Here is a 17146-nt window from a genome sequence, read left to right as displayed (position 1 = left end):
ATATAGGTGAAGGGGAGGAAGGCAGCAAGTCACACTGCCACATGTGTACCTATGTTCTTGCATGTTCTTCAATCTTGCATGTTCTTCACATGTACCCCAAAACCTAAAATGCAATAAAAGAAAGTAATGAAGCTATTAGATGTTTGTAAAACAAAATTAATTATGATATTTGAGATCTTATTTTATCATCTTCCTTGCACAAATTTCTTTCAAAAATGAAATAAGAACAAAATGTAGTCCTATATGTTTTACATGTGGTATAATCTTATACAAGTATTCAGATATTTTCATGTCTTAGATAAACATATAGGAAAATTATGTATAATAATTCTCTGTCTATGAAAAGTCATGGACAACGATGGCTAGTCCATATTGCATTGTCGTTTTTGTTCCTGTGCTGTCTAGCATGATCAGATGAAACTTGAGGAACTGCTCATGGTGCTCAGTAGGAAGAAGACAGAGTACATGGGGGGTATGAGAAAAAGGGCAAATGAATAAGTAAGAAGAGGTAAATGGAGGGGAGTAGGGAGAAATATATCTTTGGGTTTATTAGTTTATTTTTAAAATTTATCCTAATTTAGGTTGGATCTATCTGTTTTTCAACTTTCTTTTCTCCAAACTGGAATAATTATCTTACTGAACCTGTGTCAAATTACTTATGTCTTCATTAGAAGTTTCTTACCCTGTGTGATAAATGAGCACAAAAGAGCTAATATTTAACAGAAATAAGTTTCTTGGCTAAAGGCATATAAACAATGCATACAAATTTTTAAAGTTTTCTTTCCTGTGAATTTAATTCAAAATGTCATCAAAAATGTTTAGTTTTTTTCTACACCAAATGAATGTTTCCCCACAATTTGTTTCAAAAATATGCAACATGATTATTCAAGAACAACTTAATCTAAAGGCAGTGAAGGAGATGATTGGCAGCAGTGAATTTGCTTCCAAGATGTTGCTGCATAAGCAGCAATAAATTTGATTATATCAATCAAATAGCACAGGATTATACACTAAAACTTCTACCGTTTCCATCCTTACTCCACTCATGAAGGTAATCACTTACTATTAGTCTACTGTAAATATTTCTGGACATTTTATAGCCATTCAATGGATATATATTGACCCCCTGCTTTGTGTCACACATGATTTTAGAAGATATTGACATAGCAGTGAACAACAGAAGGCCAACTTTCTGGTCTCTAGGTGTTTGCATCCCCAGCTGCTAGACTGTAAGCATAAAATGAACAAACAAACCAGTGGACTATGATATGGCATCTAGTAGTGGCCAGTGCTAAGGAGACTATAGTAGGATAAGGCCAGCCATGGTGGCTCATGCCTGTATACAATACCAGCACTTTGGGAGGCCAAGGCGGGTGGATCACTTGAAGTCAAGAGTATAAGATCAGCCTGGCCAACATGGCAAAACCGAACCCCGTCTCTACTGAAAATACAAAAAAAATTAGCTGGGCATGGTGACATGTGCCTATAATCCCAGCAACTTGAGAGGCTGAGGCAGGAGAATCGCTTGAACACAGGAGGCAGAGGCTGCAGTGAGCCGAGATCATGCCACTACACTCCAGCTTGGGCGACAGAGTGAGAATCTGTCTCAAAATAAAAAAAAGAGAAGACTGCAGCAGGATAAAAAGACAAAATAAAAATATTTACTATTGGGGTTGAGTGCATGGATGCCCTCTGTACCTAAATGCAGTAAAGAAATGATTCACAAATATCTTGAGTACAAGATTCTAAGTAGAAGGAATAGCAAGTACACAGGCCCTGATGCAAAAGCAAACTTGGCAGCTTTGCATCCAGCAAGGCTAGTGTTGCTGGAGCAAAATGAATACAGGCGAACTGGTTAAAAGGTGAGGTTGGAGACTTAGCTTAATGTGGAGCTTTATGAATTAGGCATTGTGGTCTGACTTAAACTTTAAAAGAGGAATTCTGGCTGTAGTGGGAAGAAGAGACTGACAGAGGTCAGGAGCAAGAGGAGGAGACCAGTTAGCAGGCACCACAGTAGGCCAGGCAAGAGATGATGGCAGCTTGGCCTCTGGCTCATTCATTGCAGGTGGGAATGCAAAATGGTATAGCAAGACAGTTTGGCAGTTTTTGCAAAACTAAACACTTATTATACCATCCAGCCATTGTGTTCCTTGGTATTTACTCAAATGAAAAAACCTGCAGCTGTTTATAGAAGCTTTATTGATAATTGCTAAATCTCAGAGAAACCAAGATGTCCTCCAATAGTAGAATGCATAAACTATCTATGCATACATCAGAATATGATTTAGCAATATAAATTATCCATCCAGCCATGAAAAAACATGCAAGCCAATATTAAAAAGTCTAGCCTTTTACTATATGATACTAAGTATCTGATAGTCTGGAAAAGGCCAAACTAAGGAGACAGCAAAAGATAGTAGTTTCCAGGGACCAGAAGCGAGGGAAGGAAGGCTGAATAGATGAAGTATAGGAAGTTTTTTAGGGCAGAAACTACCCTGTATGAAACTGTAATGGTAGATATATGTTATTATACATTTATCAAAACCCAAGAATGTACAAGGGAAAGTGTGAGTCCTCATGTAAACTATGGATATTAATTAATAATTATGCATTAACGTTGTCTCATCAACGGAAATAACTGTACCACAATAATACAAGATGTCAATAATAGGGGAACTGTGAAAGTGGAAGTGGAGATAAGATGAATGGGAATTCTCTGTACTATACATGCAATTTTTCTGTAAGACTAAAAAATAAAGTCTAAATGAAGAAAGTGCCTGAGATTGTGGCTCTCAGGCAGGGATAGCATAGTACAGAATTCTCTAGATAATCACACTCATTCAAAAAGGAAAAATGAGAAACTTCTTGTCCAGAATAAAAAGGTCAAGGTATGTTGACTGACTATAGAGGCTTCCCCCATTTCACACACTGGAGTGGCAAAGATGCGTGCACAGGCAGATGGAGATCTCAAAGGCCATTGTTGCAGTCGTGCTGTAGAGCAGAGAAAAATCTTTGAGAAACAGACCTGCAGCTACTATTTCTGTCAGCTGAGGAGAAATTTAAGTCAGTTCTTACACGCAGGGACACACATCTGAACTCATACCCAGATTCACTTCCATTCTGCTGTACCTGTTCTCCTGGTCCTTCTCTTCAACCTTCTGATTTGGAAAGAAGTTCTCTCATACAATACTAAACAAGTCTTAAAAAAAAAACGAACACAGAATCCATACAAAAAATACCGCAAGAACAAAGGTGGAAAGGATAGGGAAAAACACATGGCAAAGATCCCATGCCAGCAGAATGTACAAATCTGTGCGCTCATCCTAAGAACTCAAGAACTTCATGAAATCATCAATTCTGTAGAAAAAAAAATTAATACAATTAAGACAAAGAAAAAGATTTCAAGAGATAAATAATATGATAATATAAGGAGGCGAAACGTGTGTACACACAGGTCGGTCAGCAAATGGAGGAGGAAAACTAGGCTACCCAGTAGAGATAGCCAAGCTCAAAGTCACAAAACTTAAAAGAGACATTGCTGAAAACACAGTATAGTGTTTTACAAATAAAAAACTTTAAAGGTTTTTCTTTTTTAAAGGTAAACAAAACAGTGTAAGATCAAGAGATTAATTTTTCCAAAAAAGGTTTAGTGGAAAAATGATAGATAGGGAAACTAGATAAAAAGAGATCCCTGATAGGCATAATCTATTTACCCAAAGAAGAAAACCAAACAAATGGAACAGAAAAATACAGTATAATCTGAAAAAAACATTAATAATATACCGTTAACACTTTGAGCCATATGTTTACAGAAAAAATGATGCCCAGCTCAATACCAATTAGGGTCTTTGAAAAGTAGTGAATTTCCAAAAAAAAGACCATCTTTGCAATTGTGCTCAGTTAACAGTAGCCTCTTAACTAACTTCAAAACACCATTCTTACAACTTTTTCTATTCCTCCCATAGCATGCACACTAGTCTTTTAGACATATAAATCGTATCACATTCTGCTTAAAACAATTCAATGACTTGCCATTGCAAATACGACGGAATTGTTCCCAGGCCTGGTATTAGCTGACTTATAGCTCTGTTTGTCTCTCAACTTGAGTCACTCTCTCCCTCACTCAGTAGACTCCACCAAATTTGGCCTCCTTCCTGTTCCTCAAACATGCCCATACTGATGCTGCCTTGGGCCTTTGTGCTTGCCCTTCTTTCTGTCTGGAATAAATAGAACAGACTTCCCCCAGGCTTTCCTATATCTAATTCTTTCTCATTCTTCAGGTCTTAACTCTTATCATCTGATCTAAAGTAGTGTTTCCTCTCATAATTAACCTTATATTACATTTTTTTTATTTTTAGTCTGTTTCTTTTAAAATATAAATTCTACCTGAGAGATGACCATTCTAATTTTTTCAATTTTTAATTACTTCATTCAAGTTGAAAATAACTCTGTAATGTTTAAACAGTATTGTGTTTAGATATGTAATTGCTAAAAAGGAATTTTAGTCCATTGCAAATAGGATTTTTACACAAAAAATAGGACTGTTCTGTTCTATTAAGTGATTATTAATGGAGAACTGAGTCTTTATCTTCTATTTTGTTTATAACCTACACTGGTAGTTATCACACAGTGTTCGTAAATGATGGAAAGATTATTTCTTATCCAAACCAACAGGTACAGAACAACACACATACGAGAGAGAGAGAGACAGACAGAAAGAGAGAGAGAGAGAGAGAGACAGAGACAGAGAGGTGTATTCGTGTATTCTAGGGAGGGGCTCATGTGATTATTGGTGCTGGCAAGTCTGAACTTTGCAAGGCAAACTGGCAGGCTGGAAACCCTGGCAGGAGTCAGTGTTGCAGACTTGATTTCAAAGACAGTCTGAAAGCTGAATTTCTTTCTCTTTGGGGGACTTTTTCTTTTTTCTTAAGGTTTTCAACTGGTTAGATGAAGCTTATCCATAATTTAAAGGATAATCTGCTTTACTCAAAGTGTACTTATTTAAATGTTAATCATATCTAAAAAATACTTTCACAGCAACATTTACATTGGTGTTTGACCAAACTACTGGCCACCGTAAACTACCTATGTCAACACATAAAATTAAACCTTACAGAGACAGTTGTTGCTTTTGCAAGATTCCCTTTTCAACTTATACAACACTGTACTCCACGCTCTTCCCTTAACGCACTCTTTTCTTTATTTGTATATCCCTAATTAATCCATATCATTCTTTCTCCCTAAAATTATATGCACTTTCTTCTCAGTGAATAGCCTCATGTATCATGACTAAGGATTGCCAGCCTCCTAAGTACCACTCCACTATGTGGAATATCACTTCCGTATGGTGGTTTTGTCATGTTTGATGATCTCTCTTGCATCATTTATGAGTATAGAACATATAGCCTTAAAGCCATCAACAGGAAATTGACAGTGGAGAAATTGGCACCCACAGCCAGGTTTCTATCATTCTAAGGAGATTAGCTTACAAAACTAGGCTGCAGTGGAATGCTTGGAACATGGTGACATCACAAGATTACACCATAATGATTCCTGTTTCACCTGTCCTACCTACCCTGTGGTTGTATTTGATCACTGCATAAGAGATAGTAGAAATGGCATAATCTTTGAAGTAATGAAATTTTCAAGTCATGTAGTTTAGTGAGTTGCTGAAATGGGCTAAGGAATCTAAATTCAAATGGACAAAAAGGGAAGCAAACAGTTTTACTTTAATTTTCAATTTCAGTGTTTTAGGGGTAAATCAAAATCATCAAAATATAAGACCAGAAAGGAAATTAAAAATCTTATAAAGTAAGTATCAATCAGTATTAACATGCAACTCTAAATCTTTTTAATCGTTATATGTATACATGTATCTTTGTGATTCCAGCACTTATGTTTATTTTTTTCATAAGGCATCTTATAAATGCATTCATGCTTGTTTATTATCATGGAAAAGAAATACTGGCAAATGACTATCTTCTGCAAGTTTATAGAAAACAGCAGCACATGTGGGAGATGATTTAAAGGAACACGAAGAATTGCTCTTCTGCATATTACTTTTTGGGCCTCTCTTTGGTCAGGTTGAGATCTTTGTGGAGATATCTTGTTTTTTGTCCTTTGTTTTGTCCCTGCTTCTTGAGATGGCCCGTGCCTTGTTTCCGAGGCATTAGCATGCATGTACAGCCATCTCTGGCCACCTTCCAGCATCTGCTTATAATCCTTAGGCCTAGGTCTGTGCAAAGAGATTTTCGAAAGCAGATGAAACCCAAAGGTTAAAGCTAACATGTGCCAAATGAGTTTTTAGGTTGGTGCACAGATAAGGAAAGAACGGAGTCACATGACAGGCAGAGCTGGCCTGTGATCTTCCTGGAGGCAGAGCTCAACTGTTCTCCAAGCTGTTTCTGTATTTGGTAGGGAATCCCTGGGATGTTGCCAGTTCAGACCTTCAGGAAGTTCTTGACAGCTGAAACTGACCAGCCTTAAAACAATGATGTTTCCTTAGTTTCCTCTTTAATGGCAGCTGTTGTTACTCAGCAGTCCAGTCAACATTATCTACCTGGAGCTTATACAGGAACATGGTCTTGGTTTCAGTTCCTGTTCACTGCCTCACTCACTGAGTTGATTTCCTTGGCCAGCAGTTGTAAACCCATGAGCTCTCCACCCACTGGAGGTGTCTCTTCCCTTTAGACTGTTTGGTCACCTGAAATGAGCTTTAAACATAATCTATTTTCATGTGTTTTCATTCTTTTCTTTTTCCTTTTATAATCTGTGATATTGATAAAATGGATCTTTTAGAACACTTAAGTTGTTGTTTTCCTGAAATTCAGAGGAATTTATCCAATGAAATAGCACCTATGAATGACTTTTTATACATTTCAAAGCCTTATTCAAATAGCATGTACTACATGTAAGATATACACAAGATTATTAAATATTTGACAACTATTATAAATTCAATCCCTCCTTTTTCTTTCCATTTCAGTGGCTTCCTTTAATAGCAGACATTTGTTTATGAATTCTCTTCCCTATCTTCCTTAGTTTTATTCATTATTAGAATAGCACACTAAAGATATTTACAGTAGGTACTTCTAGACTGGTGTATCATTGCACTGAAATGTTTGGGAAACTGCAAATGCTCAAATCTATTATTTGTCACTTTGTATGATCAATTTGAGAAATTAAGAGCTTTCCAAATGTTAATGAATTTTTTTTTCTTTCTTTAGAGAGTACATCTTAAGGAATAATCAGAGAGTGATTGGCTATATTTTGCATCCCATTGCAATACTTGTTTTCTTGTTACCCATTTTCCTTCACTTTTTTTTAAATGTTTAATCTGTATAAATTTTTGTAGAAGACTTCTGGATACTGAAGATGAGCTCAGTGACATTCAGACTGACTCAGTCCCATCTGAAGTCCGGGACTGGTTGGCCTCTACCTTTACACGGAAAATGGGGATGACAAAAAAGAAACCTGAGGAAAAACCCAAATTTCGGAGCATTGTGCATGCTGTTCAAGCTGGAATTTTTGTGGAAAGGTAAGTGAAATTGTTGGTATTCCAAGACAATAATATTTGAAAGGCAGTAGATATGCACATTTTATCAAAGGTATGAGCAGTCTGTATTTCACTTATTGAGGAAACCTGCAATCATAACTAGAATGAACAAATTTGGGACTTTATCATGAAGTTATCTGTAACAAAAACACCTGGTCCTGGATGCATTCTTTTTATTTATTTTAAGTTGACATGAAGAGTGAAAGCAAAAACTTTTGAACGGCCTTGCTCCTCAAATGAACCTTTGTGAACAATTGTTTAAAAATAATTCTGACACATGTATATGTTACACAACTAATTTTACCTGAATAAAATGTAACATTTCATTAAATACATTCTACACTGGTTAGCAATCTATTTGTCAGAATCACTCAGGCCTTTCTCTGCCCTAAAGACAGAAGACCATTCTCTTCCCATCTTTCCATAATGGGAGGAAATCTCTCTCATGATCACTTTTGATAAGTTTTTTTTTTTTCTCAACATTTCTGTCACTGAATATGTCAAGGGATATTTGATGGCCCCTAGAAATGCCTAGTTACATCATCAGAGTTTCCAATGTGAAACACTTGTTAATATGACCCAATTTTACATTCTTTCAACCCTTAAGAATACAGCTTGTTTTTCCATTGAGGAAACAAGATGTTTCCTAGAACTAAAACTACAAAAGACCCAAAATAAACATTTTATGTTTGACAAAATTGAAAAGTAGTTATCTGAAATCCCTTAGACTAAAAAAAATTATATGAAATTATATGTAGAAAGATTATTTGAATATTTTAGAAACTAATAAAGTTGAGGAACAGAGAAACATTTTTGCCAATATGCTTAAAATTAAATTTTAGAGAAAATGCATTCTTTCTCATCTTTTGATATCTCTAGGCATTACCTTTAATAAATATTACAGACTTTAATTTTTTTCTGCTAAAGGGACAATGGAAAGCACATTTGAATTTCAAAATAAAGGGATGGAGGAAAATTTACCAAACAAATTGAGAGCAAAAAAAAAAAAAAAAGCAGGAGTTGCAATCCTAGTCTCTGATAAAACACACTTTAAACCAACAAAGATCAAAAGAGACAAAGAAGGGCGTTACATAATGGTAAAGGGATTAATGCAACAAGAAGAGCTAACTATCCTAAATATATATGCACCCAATACAGGAGCACCCAGATACATAAAGCAAGTTCTTAATGACCTGCAAAGAGACTTAGACTCCCACACAATAATAGTGGAAGAATTTAACACCCCACTGTCAATACTAGACAGATCAACGAGACAGAAAATTAACAAGGATATCTGGGACCTGAACTCAGATCTGGACCAAGAGGACTTATAGACATCTACAGAACTCTCCACCCCAAAGCCACAGAATATACATTCTTCTCAGCACCACATCACACTTATGCTAAAATTGACCACATAATTTTGGAAGTAAAATACTCCTCAGCAAATGCAAAAGAACGGAAATCCTAACAGTCTCTCAGACCACACTGCAATCAAATTAGAGCCCAGGATTAAGAAACTCACTCAAAACTGTACAACTAGATGAATATCTATAAATATAAATGAGAGTGCATGACATGAAACATATTACACAACTTAAAGATGGTTAAATACACTATGCAATTTAAAGATGACTTTTCTCTAGCATCAAATTAAAAAAAAAAAACTAAATAGTACATCAGAAAATCTGTGAGAGAATCACAGATAAAACATGAGGGTATGTTTGATTTGCCAAAGGAATGTATATTTTGCATTTTTGTTTAAAAAAGATTGCAGAACTTGGCAAACTAGGAAAAAATGTAAACTGTGGAGGAAGATCAACTGAATTTCCATTTCCATTCAAGAGAAGGTTATAATATATAAAATATATGAATATGCTAAATTTCAATTATTTCATATGTTACATAAAACACATTTAGTAGCTTATGAAAGTATCAAGTTGTACTTAAGGTAACTAAATTAGTAAGCAGTCTTTAAGAAATCAATGTGCTAAGAACATATGGAAATAGTGTTTTTTATCACTGTTGAGTCCCCACTAGCAGGTGCATAAAAATAGTGGGACAAGTTTATTGTAAATTTTCAAAAGTAATCGTCTTCAGTCCTGACCACTGAAAGTCTGCTTGAAGTCTTGCTGCTGCTTCCTTCAAACACTCTCTCCCAAGATTCAATACCCCGGCAAGCCCTGGCAACTACTTACCCAAATGCATTCTGAATCCACTTACTTCCTCATCTCCACTCCTGCAACCGCAATCTAAGACTCCACTATCTGCCGTCAGAAAAATGACAGTAGCTTTCTAACTGGGCTCTTCTCCTCCTCACTTGCCCACCCAACCAAGTCATCCCACAGTGATGTTTTTAGAATATAAATTAATTTCTGTCACTTTTATGCTTCAAACCATAACAGTTTCCCAATTCACTTGAGCCTGGGTTAGGTCCCTTTTTACTTTCTAGCTTCATCTACTTCAACCTTCATCCTTGACTGAAAATGTATACCAGCCTGATTTCAATTTCAAGAATATTTCTAAAACTGTTCCTGCTTTGGAGCCATTCATCCTGTTGTTTTCTCTGTCAGAAGTGGTTCTCCCCACCCTTCAACATGGCAGGCTGGCCCTTTTACCGTTCCAAAGGTCTTCCTGGATCACTCTATGCTGTTCCTCACTATTGCTGCCCCAGCCAGTGGTTTACCTCCTAGCCCTTATCCCTGTTTGTAATCATATATTGTCTTTTATTTTTAAAATTTCTCTTCACCGCTGGAGTAAGCCCTGTGAAACAGCAACAATAGTTTCCTTACCTTCCACTAAATAAGTTTGTTGCCTCACAGAGTGCCTGGTATAAAATAGTGTTTGGTTTGTTTGTTTGTTTTCTTTTTTTTAATGGAGTCACCCAGGCTGGAGTGCAGTGGTGCGATCTCAGCTCACTGCAACCTCCACCTCCCGAGTTCAAGAGATTCTCCTGCAGGAATTACAGGCACATGCCACCACATCTGCCTAAATTTTTTTTTTTTTTTTTTTTTGTTTTTTTAGTAGAGAGGAGATTTCACCATGTTAGCCAAGCTGGTCTCGAACTCATGACTTCAGGTGAGCCACCCACCTTGGCCTCCCAAAGTGCTGGGATTACAGCCGTGAGCCATGGTGCCTGGACTTTAAATTCTGTTTTTTAAGAGTTTTAAAATTGCATTTTGTGATTATTATAGAAACTTCCAAAAATAATCCACTACATTTCCAGCTGGACTTTGACCACCTTTAAGAGCTTAGGAAATTCACTATCCTTTTCAGAAACGTGTAATATATCACTTGTTTACTAAAGTGTGAGGCAACTGCATTAAAGTATCTCTGATGCTGATTCTAATTCAAGGATGGGTCATCTTAATTTTCCGTCTTAGTTTTCTATTTCTAATTTTCCATCCTTGAATTCTATTCCTGATTATAGAATTAGAAAATGGGAAAGTTTTGCTATCTTTTTGGAAGGGTCATTTTCTTTGTCTTCCTTTACATTCCATGAAATGAGAAAGTACATTGCTATTCATTTCTCTATCTATCCCAAGTTTAAGAAACTCAGTAGCATCAGAGGTCCCACGGAGGCCAGACTGCTCTAAAGATGTAAGATTTTGAACCAATGATACTTCCTGCAAAGTAATAGTTACAATAATAATTAAAAATATGGCTTTCTTGTGTTAAGAAAAAGTTACTCTTCACAAAAAGCTTATGATTATTCTCATTTTACAAATGAGTGACATTAAATAGTTTTCCAAAGGTCACACAGCAGTGAGTGGCTAACATGTGATTCAAAGCGTGTGCTCTCTTTGCCTTTCTGTGCCATGAAGTCAAGCCAAGATAATGTTAATTAACATTTTAAAATTTATTCCTGAATGATTTTTATATTGGCCCTTTTCCCTGTTTATCATCCTTCCATTTTCCCTGCACTTCCATTTTTTTAGTATTAATAATAATGACTAGAAACAGGTGGAAAAGACTGCTTGCAAAAAAACAAAACAAAACAAAACAAAACAAAAAACAAAAAAACACCTAAGTATCATTGTTGATAGTAATTATTCTATATCTTACATAGTATGATTAGTAGTTCCTTGCTTTGCAAGATTAGAATAATTATACCTATATCAATGGAGTAATTAGTATAAGTATCTTTGGCTATAACTGTTCTAAAGTCTTTCAATAGAAATGTAGGATAATTTCTTATTCTACCTGATCACCCACATCCAAAAATAATTTATAATTATTTAAAATAAACATAAAGTGAAAGCATGAAATATTTGTGCTTAAGGTCTCTAGAATAAAATGGACAGACACTTCATTAAGAAAGCCTAGGCTAGAAAGGTAATAAAAACAGTATTTTCATTCTGAGCTTCCAACTAGTCAAGACTAAAAGGAAAGCATAATGAATTGCTTAGCTTTGATCATCTTTAATAAATGATAGCTTTTACATAGGGAGTAATATGTCCCATGCATTTTTAACGTAAGGAACACTGAATCAAAAAATTTAGTATCTTCTATAGTGGTTTTATAAAATATGAAGAATTTTGTCCATGTGACCATTCTTACATTGACCATATTTATCGTGATACTTAATTAACTTATGGTGTTGTCCAGGCCTTTTGTAGGGAGAATTTAAAGCCATATAGGCTGGGAATATAGCTTGTCGTGGACTAACTTGGCATAAAAATTAAGGGATATGATTAATAATCAATTGCCTTCTTTTTTCCCAGGTCTTGGTGGAGGAAACATGTTTCTTTCAGAGTCCTGAATAGAAGCACTATAGCTATTTCACACACTAGGCTATCATATTGATTTGTTTTTCATGTGGAGGGGGTTCTTATATTTCATTTATGCCATTTGGGCTGCCCAGCAGAAGATGGAAAATTTCAAATTACCTATCAATACAAAACACTTTTGTTGGCTGCACACAGTGGCTCACACCTGTAATACCAGCACTTTGAGAGGGCAAGGCGGGCAGATCACAAAGTCGGAATTTGAGACCAGCCTGACCAACATGGTGAAATCCTGTCTCTACTAAAAATACAAAAGTTAGCTGGGCATGGTGACACGCTTCTGCAATCCCAGCTACTCAGGAGGCTGAGGCAGGAGAATGGCTTGAACTCGGGAGGCAGCAGTTGCAGTGAGCTGAGATCACACCACTGCACTCCAGCACGGGTGACAGAGCGAGACTCTGTCTCAAAACAACACAAAAAACAAACAAACAAAAACCACTTTTGTTATTGATACTATTATGGAAATTAGGATAACCTTGTTTTCTTTCAGAATAATCTTTCTTAAATAATATTGAATGACAATTTGAACAAACTTAAACAATTTTTGCCAATATGATTTCCACAATATCATTAAATAAAAGAAAGGAGCTATATAAATTCTGATGACACTACATATTCCCCTCTGTAATTTTAATTTAAAAATATAAAAGAAATATTTTAATGACATTTAGCTTCCAGACTAAACATTTTTCCATATAAATGGACACAAAACAAGTATATTCTGCTGTCAGAGATATGGTAGCATGTTAGAAATTTGTTGCATATGCAAAGTACAGTGCATCGTTTAATACGATAAAATTCAGGGAAGGGTATCTTTGCATGGAAACTAAAGTTACATTAACTTTACAGGGTGATTGTGAGTAGAGAATATATTACATTGCCACATTGTAGATGCTTAGTAAAAGGTGACTACAGTTATCTTTGTTGACACAAAGGGAGTCTGTAACTAATAAGAGGTGAACATATCAAGGGTAATTTTTTCCCTTAAATTTAAGAAGTAGTTGAAAACTTTGAATTTTATACGTACATTTTGTCTTTTTTAGGATGTACCGAAAAACATATCATATGGTTGGTTTGGCATATCCAGCAGCTGTCATCGTAACATTAAAGGTGAAATAATTTCAATTATTTTCATTTATAAAATGATCATTTAAAAAAATCTACTTAAAAAGGCTAGGAGAAAATGAGAATAGGTCTTTACTGCAGCCTACATCTTAGAATGTTAAAAAAATTCAGCATATTCTCACAATTTAAAAAATGAACTGTGTTCCAAATCATGACTCATTGTAGACTTAAATGATAACTGATTTACACAAACGACATCAACACATAGATATGCATGTTTGTATGCACAACATGTGTGATTGTTTTTCTTAATTTTATTTATGTGGATCTTGAATTCATTTTGAGATGGCACTATACTTGTCAGAATGTACATATTTTGTTATGAATATATTATGGAAGAGTTAAATGCATGTTATGAAAAGATGTTTTAGTCAATTCTGTTTAAATGACAAAACATGTAGAATAAAATTCTTCAGGATTGTAGGTCTGAAAAAATACAAAATGTAAGCTAAAATTAAGAAAGAAAAAAACTTCTCTCTCTCTTCTTTGGCTTCTCCTGTGGCTACACTATTCTAAGGCCCAATTGCAGTGCTACATATGTTAGAAATTATTAGAGTTGAAACTCCGAAGTGGTAAATTTGTTGGCTCACATACTTCTCCCCATTATGTGTGTGTGTTTGTGTGTGTGTTTGTGTGTGGTATTTATGTTCATTCTTTCTAAATGTTATTTCTATAGAGGCATTTTGTAGGCCTGTCCTTCTAAATTCCTTGTTTCTTTCTCTTACTTAATTTGGTTAAGGGAATTTAACATTGTCTCCTAAAATGTCTTCATGGTGGTTTTTCTGCATTAACCAAGAATTTAAAGGATGTTGTCAGTGGCAGATCTTGTGTTGGTTTATTTCTGACTTATTGTACTTTTACAATTTTAAATTCGTGTTTCTGAAAATTTTCATTTAAGCATCTTCTTTGCATTTGTTTTTTCTCTGCTGCATATTAGATTTTAATCTCATTAATTTTAAAAGGTAGTTCATTTTTCTTGGGTTCCTTTTTATATTTGGGTTTCTGTGCCTCCTCTCAGATCAGAGGGGACATTAGATGCTCTTGGGAGCGCAAACCCTGTTGGGAACTGTGCGTGCAAGGGTGGTGCGCTCCTTATGAGGTGGAACAGTTTCATCCGAAAACCATCCTACCCCAACTCAGTCTGTGGAAAAATTTATTTACACAACTAGCCAAAATGTTGAGGACTGCTGCATTAAAGGATATTAATCATTCCTTGGTTCTTGAGAGATTTTGCCTTCTCTATTATTTCCTTAACAATGAGAAAGAAAATTGCTCATTTTTATTTATATTGAGAATATTTGCTTAAAAACAAACTAACAAAATATCTTAGTATGAGAGAATGTAGTATTTTTTCTAAAATGTCATATAGTAAAAACATATAAATTAACAGGTTGAGAGAGGGAATATCACCAAGTAAAGAATGTTTAGTTAAATAATTCTTATTTTCTGAGAAGCCTCCTTGTCTTGTTTGTTCTCAATCTGATGACATAAAAGCCAAGCATCTGCAGTAGTTTACAAATGTAAATCATCAGTGTTTATAAAAAAATTCTCAAGAAATAAAGAATTAACCTTTTACCCATTGGGAACCCCCAAGTTGGAACTGTAAATATAAATAGCAGCCTTCTAAGAGTCTGGGCTAATTCCTGTTTGTTAGCTTTGGAGTTTGATAAAAGATTTGTTGGCCTCCTTTGAGATTTACTGATGTAAAATGCCTTCTAAGAGAACTTATAATAACTTTTAATGTATAAAGAGATAAAACAAGCATTTGGGGATCAAATAAGGGCCAAATGCAAGGAATTTAATAATGACATACAAGCAAACCAGAAACTATTTCATTGGTGTTTGTTTTCATGTGATTAAAAATACCATTTGAAGCTCTCACTATTCTTTTTTGAAGGAAGCATTTTTAAAAAAGACTGAATACTTTTTATCAGATTTTTAGTTTAGTTTTACCATATTATAGCACATAGAGTTGGCCTCCATAAAAATGTGTTAAATGAATAAAATTTGAAACATGCCTACTCGAATACAAATTAATGCATAGCTTTATGGTTGCCCACTTACTGTTCAATACTAAACCTACTGTATGTTTATAAACAGTAGGCCTTCTTGCTAGCTGTTTCTGATAACCATTGGAATGGACTACAGTGCTTCTTTAGATTTTTAAAGCAAAATCATGAGGCAGCTACAGTTTATGTCTCTACCCACTGCTCTCTCTTACTGTTAGGGGGTACTTTCCAATTTCCCCACTAGCCTGCTTATTTACCTTGGGAACTGCATGAAATGCAAGTATTACTATCTTCTTCCTCAATTAAAAGGCCCACTTCCTTTTTCTCACCACCTGTCCCTTAAGCAAATTATTAATAAGTCAGCCAAAGATAGAGCAAATAATAATAGGTGAAAAGTAGCGTAAAATAGAAATACCTTTTAATAATTAAAGGTAGTATATACTCTACCACTCTATGGTATTTACAGCTTAAAACAGGACATGAATATCAAAACTTTATGCCAAATTGCAAACTCTCATGGTGAAATTTCAAGCAATGTAGCACATGAGTAAGAAAGAGAAACTGAGATTATTTCTTCTGTATTTCCCAATTGACATCATCTGTGTAACTAGCAATTCTATCCTAAATTGAGGCCCACTCTGGGGAAATGATTTATGGCAGGAAGTTGGAGAAAGATTAAAGATAAGGGCAGTATTATGGTGTTATCAGATGTATTAAATCAGTTTAGTAACCTTGGGATTAAAGAAAAGGTTTTGGTGCTTTATTAAGCATTAGGGCCTCACTTTTGTGGACCCATGGATACTAAGTGGTCCTGTCCTATGAAACTGTTGGTCAAAGTGTTGTTTGACATGCTAAATTGAAAGACAACCTGCTAAATGTACAATGGCTTATCTTTTGAATAAATTATCATAAAGAGAAACAGTATGATATTGGCACCTAAAATGTTTATTATTTTTTCTACAGGATGTTGATAAATGGTCTTTCGATGTATTTGCCCTAAATGAAGCAAGTGGAGAGCATAGTCTGAAGTTTATGATTTATGAACTGTTTACCAGATATGATCTTATCAACCGTTTTAAGGTCAGAAACAGGGAACAAAAGTGAAATGCTCTTAGAATTGGTTATTTGAATAAGAATGAAAATGCAGAACATTGAGTAATTAAGCAATCCATTTTAGGATGTTTTAGTTAGCCGGTCACAGAATTAACAGGGATGAGGTCACCACATGATAGAACCATTCTCCACAACTCACTGACACATCTGTATATCCACCTAGAGATCATGAGGCCAGTATAGGCTCATTCCAGCAAGATGCCAGCATCCCCTGACTTATTTACAAAACACTCACATAGGGATTGGCAGCTATGTCTTAAAGAACTATGACAATCTCTAGTGTTCCTAAAACATAGAATGAACTTTTATCACCAGGTTTTCTTAAATTAGAATGAAGGGGCTTCTAATTAACTTCATTTAGATCCATCCAAGCAATAGATTTGTTACAGACTACTGAGCAGTCTGTAGCTTATTACTTTCTTCATTTCCTGTAGAATCACCACATTGTTAGAGCTATAAAGTACTGGGAAGTAATCTATTTTAACCTCTTTGTATTAAGATAGAAGAACTAGACTCTACTAATTGTAACTGGAAATGTTTATCCTTTTAAGAACTGG

At 35.2% G+C, this 17146-nt stretch overlaps 1 protein-coding gene across 7 annotated transcripts in view; it reads left to right on the top strand.

Annotated features, from left to right (window-relative positions):
* PDE1A (phosphodiesterase 1A) overlaps positions 1-17146 on the top strand; it is a 398027-nt gene that overhangs the window by 287983 nt on the left and 92898 nt on the right. For all 7 annotated transcript variants that reach the window (XM_037740053.1, XM_017532761.2, XM_017532763.2 and 4 more), the window contains 3 exons: positions 7355-7537; positions 13386-13452; positions 16440-16556. In XM_037740053.1, coding sequence (XP_037595981.1) covers positions 7355-7537; positions 13386-13452; positions 16440-16556 — 367 coding nt within the window. The remainder of the gene's footprint in view (positions 1-7354; positions 7538-13385; positions 13453-16439; positions 16557-17146) is intronic.

This window comes from Cebus imitator, unplaced genomic scaffold (assembly GCF_001604975.1).
Source record: "Cebus imitator isolate Cc_AM_T3 unplaced genomic scaffold, Cebus_imitator-1.0 Scaffold78, whole genome shotgun sequence".
In the NCBI taxonomy this organism is placed as follows: domain Eukaryota; kingdom Metazoa; phylum Chordata; class Mammalia; order Primates; family Cebidae; genus Cebus; species Cebus imitator.
Note: the sequence above shows the minus strand (reverse complement) of the source record. Positions and strands in the feature narration are given on the sequence as shown.